The 16,510-nt window shown below is 45.0% G+C and overlaps 1 protein-coding gene across 5 annotated transcripts in view; it reads right to left on the bottom strand.

Annotated features, from left to right (window-relative positions):
• GRIA2 (glutamate ionotropic receptor AMPA type subunit 2) overlaps positions 1-16,510 on the bottom strand; it is a 351,551-nt gene that overhangs the window by 231,629 nt on the left and 103,412 nt on the right. For all 5 annotated transcript variants that reach the window (XR_013219998.1, XR_013219999.1, XM_077279404.1 and 2 more), the window contains exon 3: positions 881-1,120. Coding sequence is in view for 3 of the 5 variants with exons in the window: in XM_077279404.1 (XP_077135519.1) it covers positions 881-1,120 (240 nt within the window). In the remaining 2 variants the exon portion in view is untranslated. The remainder of the gene's footprint in view (positions 1-880; positions 1,121-16,510) is intronic.

Genomic DNA, 16,510 nt, shown 5'->3' with positions numbered 1-16,510 from the left:
ATATGTCACGAGAAAACAATGTCAGAATCGCCAAGATCCGTTGAAGCGTTCCAGAGTTATAACCTCATAAAGGGACAGTGGTCAGAATTGTAAAAATTGGCCCGGTCATTAACGTGCAAACCACCCTCGGGGCTTAAGGGGTTAAGGAACATTTGTTGTTTTTGACAAACAGGCAGGTAGTTGTTAGCACAGAGTGGTCATAAACTCATAGACTGCTCCTGCCGGGGATTCAACTGCCTCTGCTCATGCTATGTCGACAGAGCAGCGGCTTATTTTCTGCCCTGCTCTGTCAGCAGGCGTGGCTTCTAATGTCATTCTGATTGACAGTTGACTTCCCCAGTTAAGCAGCGGAAATCCAGCTATTAATCAGAATGACACTGAAGTCCCAGGCAGCTGAATCACCGGCAGGAGTGGTCTGTGACCACTCTGTACTGGTGATGTACGTAACCAGGCACACCAGTCAGGTAGGTGGCAACTTTTTGCCTGCTAGTGCTTAGGCACATTTTTTTGTTTTACACAAAGTCCAGGATATCCCTCTTAACAGTCTGTTTACACAGGTGAATATTCCAATGTGCACAAGATAATCATTAATAAATCACTCTTTATATATAGGCTGTCATTATTCTTGGCAGCACATGACCTGTTTACACAGGATTAAGTGCTGCTAAGAATTGTGAATTTTAAACAAGCTTAAAAATAAATTCCAACCAACAAACTATTGACCATTTCATACATATTACATTTAGATTTGGTTTATTTGCATGATTTCTGTAGTCTATACTTAAGTCTGCTTCTGACTGTACTGACTTTATAACGTTCATGATTTATTTGTACACAGTAGGTGTTTTTTGCATTTTGCAGTAAACAGATTGAAACTTACCTCTATCACTGTCATAAAGATATGCAAATTTATCCCATTGATAGTATTCAATCAGACTAAGAAGTGCTCCTTTGAGGTCCGGCCTCATTTGAATAACAAATGGATGAGTACCATCTGTTGGAAAGCTTGGGGTTATGAAGGAGACATGAAGAGTTCCGCAAAATGATGTGATAGTATTTACAGACTTCTTATCATAAAATCCAAAAATAGCAAAAACTCCTCTTGAAAACTGGGAGCAGACTGCAATGGAAGAAAAAAAACAAGCATCAGTATATATATTCGCTGCACTGCATCTATAAAATGTGCATCATGTGAAGCATAAAACAATGACTGTAATCAGGAGATGAGTTACAGATTGAACATATGTTATCCCAATATGAGACCATTTTTGTCATGAGCCAAATTGGAATATTGCAGTAGATACCCTTGAGCATAACAGTGTTTATTTTCTAAGTTATATTAAAATCCATTGTCTTCAATACACACAAATGATGTACAAATTGCATTGTTTTTCATAATAAAATTAAATTGCAAATGTTGCCTCCATATTATTATTCAGTAGTAATGTTTTTAATAAGCGCTATGATGTCAGATAGTTAGATCTTTAAGGTGATTATTTAGAAGCTTAACCTGAGCACAATTAATACATTTAACCAATTTTTCAGCTCTTTTTTCTTATATATTGTACACTAATGTGTGTGATATATTTACTCAGTGTAACGAAAGCAGAAGATGCAGAAGATAATTCATGATGAACATAGATGTGACAGGGATGCTTGTTGTTTGGCACAACTCTTTGTGATATCTTTTATCTGATGTTTTCCGTAGGAACAAAGGGAAAAATAGATTTTAACATACTCTGTAGCCTCAACAGGACATAACCTACTGCTAGAGGTGTGTGCCAGTGACTCTACTGCATCCTTCTCTTGGCCAAGGCATGAATACACTAGAGAAGAGTTAGTTCAACAGCTATTTCATGTGGCTTTAGGGTCTGTTAACACCAGTCAGTTTTCTCCTTTATTTATACTGTCATCCTTAAGGCCCCGTCTCACATAGCGAGATCGCTAGCGAGATCGCTGCTGAGTCACTAGTTTTGTGACGCAACAGCGACCTCGGTAGCGATCTCGCTATGTGTGACACGTACCAGCGATCAGGCCCCTGCTGCGAGATCGCTGGTCGTGTCGGAATGGCCTGGACCTTTTTTTGGTCGTTGAGGTCCCGCTGACATCGCTGAATCGGTGTGTGTGACACCGATCCAGCGATGTCTTCACTGGTAACCAGGGTAAACATCGGGTTACTAAGCGCAGGGCCGCGCTTAGTAACCCGATGTTTACCCTGGTTACCAGCGTAAATGTAAAAAAAACCAAACAGTACATACAGTTAGGTCCATATATATTTGGACAGAGACAACATTTTTCTAATTTTGGTTATGGACATTACCACAATGAATTTTAAACAAAACAATTCAGATTCAGTTAAAGTTCAGACTTTCAGCTTTCATTTGAGGGTATCCACATTAAAATTGGATGAAGGGTTTAGGAGTTTCAGCTCCTTAACATGTGCCACCCTGTTTTTAAAGGGACCAAAAGTAATTGGACAATTGACTCCAAGGCTATTTCATGGACAGGTGTGGGCAATCCCTTCGTTATGTCATTCTTAATTAAGCAGATAAAAGGCCTGGAGGTGATTTGAGGTGTGGTGCTTGCATTTGGAAGGTTTTGCTGTGAAGTAAACATGCGGTCAAAGGAGCTCTCCATGCAGGTGAAGCAAACCATCCTTAAGCTGCGAAAACAGAAAAAACCCATCCGAGAAATTGCTACAATATTAGGAGTGGCAAAATCTACAGTTTGGTACATCCTGAGAAAGAAAGAAAGCACTGGTGAACTCAACAATGCAAAAAGACCTGGGCGCCCACAGAAGACAACAGTGGTGGATGATCGCAGAATAATCTCCATGGTGAAGAGAAACCCCTTAACAACAGCCAACCAAGTGAAGAACACTCTCCAGGAGGTAGGCGCATCAATATCCAAATCTACCATAAAGAGAAGACTGCATGAAAGTAAATACAGAGGGTTCACTGCCCGGTGCAAGCCACTCATAAGCATCAAGAATAAAAGGGCTAGACTGGACTTTGCTAAAAAAACATCTAAAAAAGCCAGCACAGTTCAGGAAGAACATTCTTTGGACAGATGAAACAAAGATCAACCTCTACCAGAATGATGGCAAGAGAAAAGTATGGCGAAGGCGTGGTACAGCTCATGATCCAAAGCATACCACATCATCTGTAAAACATGGTGGAGGCAGTGTGATGGCTTGGGCATGCATGGCTGCCAGTGGCACTGGGTCACTAGTGTTTATTGATGATGTGACACAGGACAGAAGCAGCCGAATGAATTCTGAGGTATTCAGAGACATACTGTGTGCTCAGATCCAGCCAAATGTAGCCAAACTGATTGGTCGTCGTTTCATACTACAGATGGACAATGACCCAAAACATAAAGCCAAAGCAACCCAGGAGTTTATTAAAGCAAAGAAGTGGAATATTCTTGAAAGGCCAAGTCAGTCACCTGATCTCAACCCAATTGAGCATGCATTTCACTTGTTAAAGACTAAACTTCAGACAGAAAGGCCCACAAACAAACAGCAACTGAAAACCACCGCAGTGAAGGCCTGGCAGAGCATCAAAAAGGAGGAAACACAGCGTCTGGTGATGTCCATGAGTTCAAGACTTCAGGCAGTCATTGCCAACAAAGGGTTTTCAACCAAGTATTAAAAATGAACATTTCATTTAAAATTATTGAATCTGTCCAATTACTTTTGGTCCCTTTAAAAACAGGGTGGCACATGTTAAGTAGCTGAAACTCCTTAACCCTTCATCCAATTTTAATGTGGATACCCTCAAATGAAAGCTGAAAGTCTGAACTTCAACTGCATCTGAATTGTTTTGGTTAAAATTCATTGTGGTAATGTCTATAACCAAAATTAGAAAAATGTTGTCTCTGTCCAAATATATATGGACCTAACTGTACTTACATTCCGGTGTCCGTAACGTCCCCCGGCGTCTGCTTCCCGCTCTGAGTGCCGCCGTACAGTGAGAGCGCAGCACAGCAGTGACGTCACCGCTCTGCTCTCACTGTACGGCGGCTCAGTCAGAGCAGGAAGCAGACAGCAAGGGACCTGACGGACACCGAAAGGCGAGTATGTACTGTTTGTTTTTTTTGGTAACCAGGGTAAACATCGGGTTACTAAGCGCGGCCCTGCGCTTAGTAACCCGATGTTTACCCTGGTTACCCGGGTGCTGCAGGGGGACTTCGGCATCGTTGAAGACAGTTTCAACGATGCCGAAGTGGTTCCCCTGATCATTGGTCGCTGGAGAGAGCTGTCTGTGTGACAGCTCCCCAGCGACCACACAACGACTTACCAACGATCACGGCCAGGTGGTATCGCTGGTCGTGATCGTTGGTAAATCGCTATGTGAGACGGGGCTTAGGCAAAAAATATATTATAAAAACATTTGCCCAGACAAATCCACTAATATGGTCATGTTCATGAACCATTTCTCCGGTAAATTAAATAAAATTTTAAGCTTAAACAGATTTTAAATCTTGATTTCAGCACAGTGACTTTAATAGTGGGAAATATGAAGTCAAGATTGGCTTTGAACAGTGTTTTTGTAAAAAAATAAAAATAAATCATGTTTTTCATTTTTTGTGTTTGATTTTTGGCATTCTAATTGTTTTTTTGTTTTGGATCTTTAAAAAAAAACAAAAAACTTTCCTTTGAACATGATAGGGCAATATACAATTCACTACTTACAGTTTAATTACAATGCTATTTATTTATCAAAGCAAACCATGTTCTGGGGACGGCATGTTTTTCTTATAGGAGAAACTACCAACATATCACTAAAATGCTCAATAAATACTTATTCTACATAAAGGAGAAACTTTAAAATATGTGTGTTTATAAAAAGGGCTACACAATAAAAATGATGTGAAGACTACAATGATTTAGACCCTTTGTCAATATATCCAATGTTGTCTTGTGTTCTGGCGCCAAACCAATGCTTGGGAGCAGGGGCGTAACTACCGCGGTCGCAGCGGTCGCCATTGCGACCGGGCCCCGCAGGTCAGGGGCCCCGGGCCGGCAGGTCTGAGCAGGGCCAGGCTGGCCATCGGGCACTTCTGGCAAATGCCAGAAGAGCCGATGCCAGTAGTGGGCCGCTGCACTGTTCCTCCCCCGGAACCCCCCCAGTGCCGCCGCCGCCGCCGCATTTAACTATACCGGCGTCTATGACACCGGTATAGTTCAATGCAATGATGGGAGGAGAGAGCGTCACCTGACGCTTCCTCTCCCATCATTCCCCGCTCTGCCTCTGACAGTACACTGCGGGTGCGCGATGATGTCATATCATCGCGCACCTGCAGTGTCCTGGGCAGACTGCAGCCGCCGGGAGCAGCGCGGGCAAAAGGAAGGGTGAGGAGAGTTTTTTTTTTTTTTTCTTTTTAACCGGACTGTGGGGCCATTATCGGGGGGGATGAGATGAGATGTGGGCTGTGCTCTATATACCCCTGTGCGGGCTGTGCTGTATATACCCCTGTGGGGCTGTGCTGTATATATCCCTGTGCGGGCTCTGCTGTATATACCCCTGTGGGGGCTGTGCTGTATATATCCCTGTGCGGGCTCTGCTGTATATATCCCTGTGCGGGCTCTGCTGTATATACCCCTGTGCGGGCTGTGCTGTATATACCCCTGTGGGGCTGTGCTGTATATATCCCTGTGCGGGCTCTGCTGTATATACCCCTGTGGGGGCTGTGCTGTATATATCCCTGTGTGGGCTGTGCTGTATATATCCCTGTGCGGGCTCTGCTGTATATACCACTGTGCGGGCTCTGCTGTATATACCACTGTGCGGGCTCTGCTGTATATACCACTGTGCGGGCTCTGCTGTATATAACACTGTGCGGGCTGTGCTCTATATACCACTGTGCGGGCTCTGCTGGATATACCACTGTGCGGTCTGTGCTGGATATACCACTGTGCTGTCTGTGCTGGATATACCACTGTGAGGGCTGTGCTGGATATACCACTGTGCGGTCTGTGCTGGATATACCACTGTGCGGTCTGTGCTGGATATACCACTGTGCGGTCTGTGCTGTATATAACACTGTGCGGGCTGTGCTCTATATACCACTGTGCGGGCTCTGCTGGATATACCACTGTGCGGTCTGTGCTGGATATACCACTGTGCTGTCTGTGCTGGATATACCACTGTGAGGGCTGTGCTGGATATACCACTGTGCGGTCTGTGCTGGATATACCACTGTGCGGTCTGTGCTGGATATACCACTGTGCGGTCTGTGCTGGATATACCACTGTGCGGGCTGTGCTGTATACCTGTGCGGGCTGTGCTGTATATACCACTGTGCGGTCTGTGCTGGATATACCACTGTGAGGGCTGTGCTGGATATACCACTGTGCGGTCTGTGCTGGATATACCACTGTGCGGTCTGTGCTGGATATACCACTGTGCGGGCTGTGCTGGATATACCACTGTGCGGGCTGTGCTGGCACCCAACACCATGTTGCAGTGCAGGAGATTCCTGCAACAGTCCGAGGCGTATCTAGGGGAAGCGGGGCGGGGGAAGGTGGGGGGGTTGCGGGGGCGGGGGAAGGTGGGGGGGTAGGGGGGGGTAGGGGGGGGGCCCCATTTGGAAGTTCGCACCGGGGCCCATAACTTTGTAGTTACGCCACTGCTTGGGAGAAAATGGTGAAAAGCCTAATAACAACTGATGCATATTTGCATCTCCTTTGCCCGTTAAGTAATTTCTCTCGTACGTAAAAAAACAGTCCTAGATCCATCAGGGATTTTTAACAGAGTCATCAGAGTTCGGTCCATGTCAGTTTTAACTATCAGAATTTGGTCAGAGAGTCATTTTTTACCATCAGAGTTTGGTCAGAGTGTTAGTTTTCACCATCAGAGTTTCATCAGTTTTTCTTAGATAAAAAAAACTGATAGAAGCTTGAAAAATCTTCATCAGTCCATGAAAAATGGACAGCACAAAGATGGCATCTAAGTTCTGAGTGATTTTTTTTACGGATCCATAGACTGACATTTGGCAAATTTGATCTGACACTTGGATCAGTATTGAACAAGTTATCATTCTTTTGGGTGAATCACTGAGTCCGAGGAAGTGATTGGATGTGTGAACTCTCATAGGTGTGAGTGCTATCCGTGAACAACATAGTGTCACAGGGATACTGCGACAGAATTGGGTCAGACGATCGCAGCGTCTGATGACACATACACCTGAAGTAGTTAGTACGACTTAATTGTCCTATTAGCAGGTCTGGCTTTCTTTTCTCTGGTGCTGCAAGGGTTAAACTGCTTAGTTGGGCCACTGGAGTTCTCTGTCTTGGGTTGTATCAGCTGCTCTGGGTTTGAAACTCCCAGCAGGTATACCGTATATACTGGAGTATAAGCCGAGATTTTCAGCCCAAATTTTTGGGCTGAAAGTGCCCCTCTCGGCTTATACTCGAGTCATGATCGGTGGTGGGGTCGGCGGGTGAGCACTGTCATATACTTACCTAGTCCCGGCGATCCTGGCGCTCCCCCTGCAGTCACACTGTCTTCGGTGCCGCAGCCTCTTCCCCTGAGCGGTCACGTGGGACCGCTCATTAGAGAAATGAATAGGCGGCTCCACCTCCCATAGGGGCGGAGCCGCCTATTCATTTCTCTAATGAAGTGGTGCCGGTGACCGCTGATAGAGAAAGAGGCTGCGGCACCGAAGACCAGCTGTCCGGGGGAAGGAGCGGGACGCCGGGAGCAGGTAAGTATTACATATTCACCTGTCCTCGTTCCACACGCCGGGCGTCGCGCCATCTTCCCGGCGTCTCTCCGCTCTGACTGTTCAGGCAGAGGGCGCGATGACGCATATAGTGTGCGCGCCGCCCTCTGCCTGATCAGTCAGTGCGGAGAGACGCCGGGAAGATGGCGCCGAGGAGCTGCAAGCAAGACAGGTGAGTATGTGTTTTTTTTTTTTTATTGCAGCAGCAGCAACAGCTATGGGGCAATAATGGACGGTGCAGAGCACTGTATGGCACAGCTATGGGGCAATAATGGTGCAGAGCACTGTATGGCACAGCTATGGGGCAATAATGGTGCAGAGCACTGTATGGCACAGCTATGGGGCAATAATGGTGCAGAGCACTATATGGCACAGCTATGGGGCAATAATGGTGCAGAGCACTGTATGGCACAGCTATGGGGCAATAATGGTGCAGAGCACTATATGGCACAGCTATCGGGCAACGGTGCAGAGCACTATATGGCACAGCTATGGGGCAACGGTGCAGAGCACTATATGGCACAGCTATGGGGCAATGGTGCAGAGCACTATATGGCACAGCTATGGGGCAACGGTGCAGAGCACTATATGGCACAGCTATGGGGCAACGGTGCAGAGCACTATATGGCACAGCTATGGGGCAACGGTGCAGAGCACTATATGGCACAGCTATGGGGCAATAATGGACGGTGCAGAGCACTATATGGCACATCTATGGGGCAACGGTGCAGAGCACTATATGGCACAGCTATGGGGCAACGGTGCAGAGCACTATATGGCACAGCTATGGGGCAACGGTGCAGAGCACTATATGGCACAGCTATGGGGCAACGGTGCAGAGCACTATATGGCACAGCTATGGGGCAACGGTGCAGAGCACTATATGGCACAGCTATGGGGCAACGGTGCAGAGCACTATATGGCACAGCTATGGGGCAATGGTGCAGAGCACTATATGGCACAGCTATGGGGCAATGGTGCAGAGCACTATATGGCACAGCTATGGGGCAATAATGGACGGTGCAGAGCACTATATGGCACAGCTATGGGGCAATGGTGCAGAGCACTATATGGCACAGCTATGGGGCAACGGTGCAGAGCACTATATGGCACAGTTATGGGGCAACGGTGCAGAGCATTATATGGCACAGCTATGGGGCAATGGTGCAGAGCACTATATGGCACAGCTATGGGGCAATGGTGCAGAGCACTATATGGCACAGCTATGGGGCAACGGTGCAGAGCACTATATGGCACAGTTATGGGGCAACGGTGCAGAGCATTATATATATGGCACAGCTATGGGGCAACGGTGCAGAGCATTGTATATATGGCACAGCTTTATGTGGAGCATCTATGGGGCCATAATGAACGGTGCAGAGCATTATATGTGGCACAGCTTTATGTGGAGCATCTATGGGGCCATAATGAACGGTATGGAGTATCTATTTTTAATTTTGAAATTCACCGGTACCTGCTGCATTTTCCACCCTAGGCTTATACTCGAGTCAATAAGTTTTCCCAGTTTTTTGTGGCAAAATTAGGGGGGTCGGCTTATACTCGGGTCGGCTTATACTCGAGTATATACGGTAAGAACCCTCCTCCTTGCTTCTGACCTTACCAGTGATAGTTATCACTACCTGGTTTGGCGTTGAGGAGGGAGTTCAGTGTTTGGAGTAGGCGGTTGGAGTTTTTCAGGAGATTGCTGCGTGGAGTTAGTTTGCATGTTCATCCTTATACTCTCCCAATTGGTTTCTTCTTTCCTATCCCTCCCGCTTTCCACTCTCTTGTTTTGTGAGTGTATTTGTATGATTGTAGTCTTCTTTTATCTCTGTCTGTTTACCCCTGTCTATACATGAACCCAGCCCTATGCAACTTAAGTAAAGGTACCGTCACATTTAGCGACGCTGCAGCGATCTAGACCGATCCCGATCGCTGCAGCGTCGCTGTGAGGTCACTGGAGAGCTGTCACACAGACAGCTCTCCAGCGACCAACTATGCGACGTCCCCTGATAACCAGGGTAAACATCGGGTTACTAAGCGCAGGGCCGCGCTTAGTAACCTGATGTTTACCCTGGTTACCAGCGTAAACGTAAAAAAAACAAACACTACATACTTAGGCTATGTGCACACGATGCAGATTTGGTGCAGAATTTTCTGCACAAAATCTGCACAAAATCTGCATCTTCTGGCAGAAAACGCACCTGCGTTTTTAGTGCGTTTTTTGCAGTGCAGTTTTGGTGCAGTTTTTTAGTGCGTTTTAATGCGTTTTTTGTGCGTTTTTTGTGCGTTTTTTATGCTGATTTGTCAGCTTAAAATAAAGCTAAATAAAGAGATTAAAAAAAAATAAAAAATTACGTGATGTCATTTCCTAGTCCAACCTCTTCTCAATCTCCATTTTGGAAAGCCATAACCACTTTCTGACAGGCCTTACCATGAGTGCTGGTAATGAAGAACACAGGGAAGAAAGTAGCCCACCGCATACTGAACAGCATGTTACTTCTGTGCGGATACGCAGGCCACAACGCCTCCAGATGATTGGGGTTTTACTGGAGTATCTGAACCAGCAAAGATTGCAGGTAAGGCTAGGTTCACATTAGCGTTGTGCGGCGCAGCGTCGGGCGCTGCAGTGGTAACGCATGCGTCATGCGCCCCTATATTTAACATGGGGGCGCATGGACATGTGTTGCGTTGCGTTTTGTGACGCTTGCGTCTTTTTTGGCATTTTTTCGCATGCGTTTTGACGCGTTTTCGGCAACGCATGCGTTTTAGGACGCGTGCGTTCATTTGCAGAAATGCAACCTGTAGTAATTTCTAGCGGCGTTTTTTTGCCGCAAAAAAACGCATGTGTTTATTTGCGGCAAAAAAATGCATTGCTGTCTATGTAAACGCATGCGTTTTTAAGCACATGCGTTTGTTTGCGTTAAAAACGCATGCGTTTTTATGGAAAAAAAAAACAGAAAACAAACTGAAAAGCCACCCACCACCATCAAGGTGATAAAGGGATCCAAACCCTAACCCTACCCCTAACCTCACCCCTAACCGTTTAATGAACATTTTCTGACATAGTGCCACGTATTTCAGTCACGTTTAATGAATATTTTCTGAGTCATAGTGCCACGATATTTAAGTGCCACGATATTTAAGTGCCACAATATTTAAGTGCGGATAGAGGTCACGTACAATCCTCGTCCAGCAATTGTCACGTGCATACTTGTCTTTATAGGCCTCATCGGCCGGGTCCCATATGGCGGGCATGTCCCTTATCTATTATGGATAACAAAATGTTATTAAAAACCTTCCACAGATGTCATAGTTAGATATTAAAAAAAAGGAAGAATATAAATTTTTTTTTTAGAAATTGTAGACACACCGATATGTTATATATATGTGTGTGTGTGTGTGTGTGTGTGTGTGTGTGTGTGTGTGTGTGTGTATGTATATATATATATATATATATATATATATATATATATATATATATACACACACTATATAATTGTAGGGTCCGTCTTTCTGTCCTTCTGTCTGTCATGGATATTCATTGGTCGCGGCCTCTGTCTGTCATGGAATCCAAGTCGCTGACTGGTCTCGCCAGCTGCCTGTCATGGATGCCGCGACCAATCAGCGACGGCCACAGTCCGATTAGACCCTCCCTGCTCCCCTGCAGTCAGTGCCCGGCGCCCGCTCCATGCAAGCGGCAGGTTCCAGTGGCAAGGATGGTCTGGCAGAAGGACCGGCCATGACGTCACGGTCATGTCAAGGCGGAGGAAGGTGAGTATATAATGATTTTTTATTTTTAAACCTGTGACATACGTGGCTGGGCAATCTACTACATAGTTGGGCAATATACTATCTGACTTGCCAATATACTACGTGGCTGGTCAATATATTACATGGACATGCATATTCTAGAATACCAAATGCGTTACAATCGGGCCACCATCTAGTGGGGTAATAAGGGGTTAACGTCACCCTGACATTGTAATTAGGCTGGTTTGACACTTGCGTTTTGATCTGCATGCGTTTTTAAAAAAAACATGTGTGAAAAAACGCATGTAAACGCGGTAAAACGCTGCGTTTTTTAGACGCATGCGTTTTTATAGAAAAACACAAGAAAACAAGAAAAAAACAAACCCTAACCCTACCCCTACCCCTAATCAGTGGCCACGTATTTAAGTGCCACGTATTTAAGTGCCACGATATTTTGGTGCCACGTATATAAGTGCCACGTATATAAGTGCCACGTATTTAAGTGCCACGTATTTAAGTGCCACGTATTTAAGTGCCATGTATTTAAGTGCCACGATATTTCGGTGCCACGTATTTAAGTGCCACGTATTTAAGTGCCACGATATTTTGGTGCCACGTATATAAGTGCCACGTATTTAAGTGCCACGTATTTAAGTGCCACGTATTTAAGTGCCACGATATTTCGGTGCCACGTATTTAAGTGCCACGTATTTAAGTGCCACGATATTTTGGTGCCACGTATTTAAGTGCCACGTATTTAAGTGCCACGATATTTCGGTGCCACGTATTTAAGTGCCACGTATTTAAGTGCCACGATATTTTGGTGCCACGTATATAAGTGCCACGTATTTAAGTGCCACGTATTTAAGTGCCACGTATTTAAGTGCCACGATATTTCGGTGCCACTTATATAAGTGCCACGTATTTAAGTGCCACGTATTTAAGTGCCACGTATTTAAGTGCCACGCATTTAAGTGCCACGATATTTCGGTGCCACGCATTTAAGTGCCACGCATTTAAGTGCCACGTATTTAAGTGCCACGATATTTCTGTGCCACGTATTTCAGTGCCACGTATTTCAGTCACGTTTAGGATTAGGGTTGATATTCATAGCCTAGAGAGGGGCCATGGATATTGCCCCCCCCAGCTACAACTACCAGCCCGCAGCCGCCCCAGAAATGGCGCATCTCTAAGATGCGCCAAATCTGGCGCTTAGCCTCTCTCTTCCCACTCCCGTGTAGCGGTGGGATATGGGGTAATAAGGGGTTAATGTCACCGTGACATTGTAAGGTGACGTTAACCCCAGTTAATAATGGAGAGGCGTCTATAAGACGCCTATCCATTATTAACCCCTAAAAAAAATTGGCGTAGGCTCCCGCCCAATTTTCATGTCCAGAAAGGGAAAGCCAGCGACTGCAGGCTGCTAATTTGTAGCCAGGGAAGGGGTTAATCTTCCCAGGCTATGAATATCATCCCACAGCTGTCTGCGTGGCCTTACTGGCTATTAAAATAGGAGGACCCCAGAAAAAAAATGACATAGGGTCCCCCTATATTTTATAGCCAGAAAGGCTACGCAGACAGCTGCGGGATGATATTCATAGCCTAGAGAGGGGCCATGGATATTGGCCCCCCCCCGGCTACAACTACCAGCCCGCAGCCGCCCCAGAAATGGCGCATCTCTAAGATGCGCCAAATCTGGCGCTTAGCCTCTCTCTTCCCACTCCCGTGTAGCGGTGGGATATGGGGTAATGAAGGGGTTAACGTCACCTTGACATTGTAAGGTGACGTTAACCCCAGTTAATAATGGAGAGGCGTCTGTAAGACGCCTATCCATTATTAACCCCAAATTACTGAACACAAAAAAAAAGAGACAGGAAAAAGTATTTTAATATTCTAAATTTTACCATACTTACAAATCCCTTGATGATCTGTAGTCTTTTCCCACGTAGTCCATTAATATCGAGTGTCCCACGACGATCTGCCATGGAAAACAGCCACACCAGGAGATGTGACTGCTCTCCATGGCTGCCAAAACACACTGACAGGAGCTAAAGCTCCTGCAGTGTGCCTGCGCATGCGCGCGAGTTTACCGGCGTTCAATGAACTCCGGGACTCTCGCTTTACGACACTGCTGAAAAATTTTACAGCAGTTCAATTGCCGTAAAGTGAGCTCCCGGAGTTCATTTAGCTCCAGGAAAAGAACGGGCAGCTCCGATACACTGCAGGAGCGATTAACTCCTGCAGTGTATCACCGGAGGACGTCGTGGGACAACCTATTAATGGATTACGACGGAAAAGTTTTTGTTTTTTTTTGGGGAGAAGAATGATCGAGGAAGGTGGCCTTCGGGGACGTATGTGGTGAGTATGTACTACATGTTATGTGTGTGTTTGTGTTTTTAACCCATTGTAGTCAGTCGCCTGACGATGGGACAACTCTCCCATCATCACATTTCGATGGGAGCAGTAGTCCCACCCGACGAATGACTACAATGAGTCACTACTGACAGACAGACACACAGACACACACACACACACACACAGACACTATACATACCATTTCTACCATACGCCTCACATCGATCCCCATCCGACTGTACGACTCCATTTTCGCTACACTCCGCCCACTCACTTCCTCCTCTGACGTCACTTCCGTCTGCTGCGGTTTTGACACCCAAATCCGCATAAAATCTGCAGATGGTATATACATCTGCAGTTTTTATGCGGATTTGACCCACAGAATGGGAGTCAATGGGTGCAGAAACGCTGCAGTTCTGCACAAAAGAAGTGACATGCACTTCTTTGAAATCTGCAGCGTTTCTGCACGGATTTTTCTGCACCATGTGCACAGCTTTTTTTTTTTCACATTGATTTACATTGTTCTGTAAATCACAGTGCAGTTCTGCAGCGTTTCTGCTGCAGAAAAAAACGCTGCAGAACTGCACTAAATCTGCATGGTGTGCACATACCCTTACATTCCGCTGTCTGTCCCCCGGTGCTGTGCTTCCCTGCACTTACTGTCTGACTTACACAGTGCAGGGAAGCGGACGCCGGGGGACAGACACCGGAATGTAAGTATGTAGTGTTTGGTTTTTTTACGTTTACGCTGGTAACCAGGGTAAACATTGGGTTACTAAGCGCGGCCCTGCGCTTAGTAACCCGATGTTTACCCTGGTTACCAGTGAAGACATCGCTGGATCGGTGTCACACACGCCGATTCAGCGATGTCTACGGGAGATCCAGCGACGAAATAAAGTTCTGGCCTTTCTGCTCCGACCAACGATGGCACAGCAGGATCCTGATCGCTGCTGCCTGTCAAACTCAATGATATCGCTAGCCAGGACGCTGCAACGTCACGGATCGCTAGCGATATCGTTTAGTGTGAAGGTACCTTAAGTCATTAGCTTGGTATTTGTAACCTGTTCCTATATAGGGCTCACTCATACTGCCTTATAACAGGGTCGAGTGCTATCCGATGTTTTATCATATAGTACCCGGCAGGATGTTATACTATGGGGCAGTGCTGATCTGCGTTATTTTCTCATGCAAATTCAGCATAAGACAATAATCGAAGCATGCTGCGAGTGACTGCGAGATTCAGATCACATGCACGTATACAAGTCTATGGGTTGTGTGAAACATCGGACTGCACACAGATGTCTCAGAGTGCAGTCCGATATACTCGCACAGAGTCAATGGAGAAGATGGAGAAATTATGTTCTCCGCATGCTCCGCACCCGGTATACAATTCTCTCATGCGAGAGAATCAGATCTCAATCAGATGACATTCAGCTCAAATGCTGACTGAGTTTGAGCTAAGTGTCATTAGCATAAATGTCCAGATTCTCTCACATGAGAGAACATACGGCAGTGTGAGCAAACCCTAAAAGAGTTTGTCATCTTTGTTCTTTTCTATGTACATCACACAAAAAACAACCTTTATTCAATATATTCCATGCCTTGAGTAATTAGCATGCAGATCAACCAGGCTAGTAGCTGAAAGCATTTCTAGCTTTGAATCATTCTCCTATATAAGTGTAACAAGCCAAGGAACAGAGAAGTTAAGTTTTTAAATTAAATTTACAATTTTCTCCAGGCACAATTCCCAGCTATTATAACAGGGACAATGTAGAAAAAAAGGTTATACTGTCACCAAACTTTAATATAAAATATTTTGCAATACAGTAAACCTGGCAATTCTTCTCCAGTTCACCAAGAGATCTAGCATTGGTACCTTCCACAGTGAGCAAGAACTGGTTGAAATAACGACGAGTAAACTTCGAAAAATTTGAAAAAAAAATGAAAATGCATCAAACCCAGATAATTGTTTTTAAAACAAGGATTCTTGCCTACAAAACACTATAAAAATGCCAAAATCCAAACCACTGGCACATGTGGTATTCAAAATTTTATGATTGACTTTAATGTAGTATCTGACCACTGTGTTCTTTACCTTTACGAATAAATACAAAACAAAATACTGAATACCTGCATTAAAAACTGTCAAAAAGAGCATGTGATTTCACCTTCTTTTTTCCATTTTAATATCCATAGAAAATAAAGCACAACACAACTTGTCCAAAATCCGCATTTCAACATATGATTTTTGTTAAAACTGTGGTTTACAGAAAAATGTTCCAATAAAGAGGATGCTGCTTTTTTGATAAGAAAATAAAAAAAAAAAAAATTTGGAGTATATTTCTCAAATAAAATGCTTGAATTACATTAAAAAGAATTGTGTTCGGGCTGGATTCAAAATGCTCCACCTTGGAAGATGGCTGAAATCAGTCGATTCCCACAAACAAACCAACATAAGATGACATTGGCCACCGAGCAGCAGAAATTCAATCAAGTCAATACATCTGGACTAATAGTTCTCCTCTAGCACATATTTATTTAGATGACATCGCTACCATGACTTGACTTAAAAAATCAAGAGAACTATAATTCCTTACCCCATCCAAATATCCCATCAGTCTTAGCCGCCGTGACACCATACCATACCTTCTTGATCCATACTATGTGGATCTGT

This window comes from Ranitomeya variabilis, chromosome 1 (genome assembly GCF_051348905.1).
Source record: "Ranitomeya variabilis isolate aRanVar5 chromosome 1, aRanVar5.hap1, whole genome shotgun sequence".
NCBI lineage: Eukaryota > Metazoa > Chordata > Amphibia > Anura > Dendrobatidae > Ranitomeya > Ranitomeya variabilis.
Note: the sequence above shows the minus strand (reverse complement) of the source record. Positions and strands in the feature narration are given on the sequence as shown.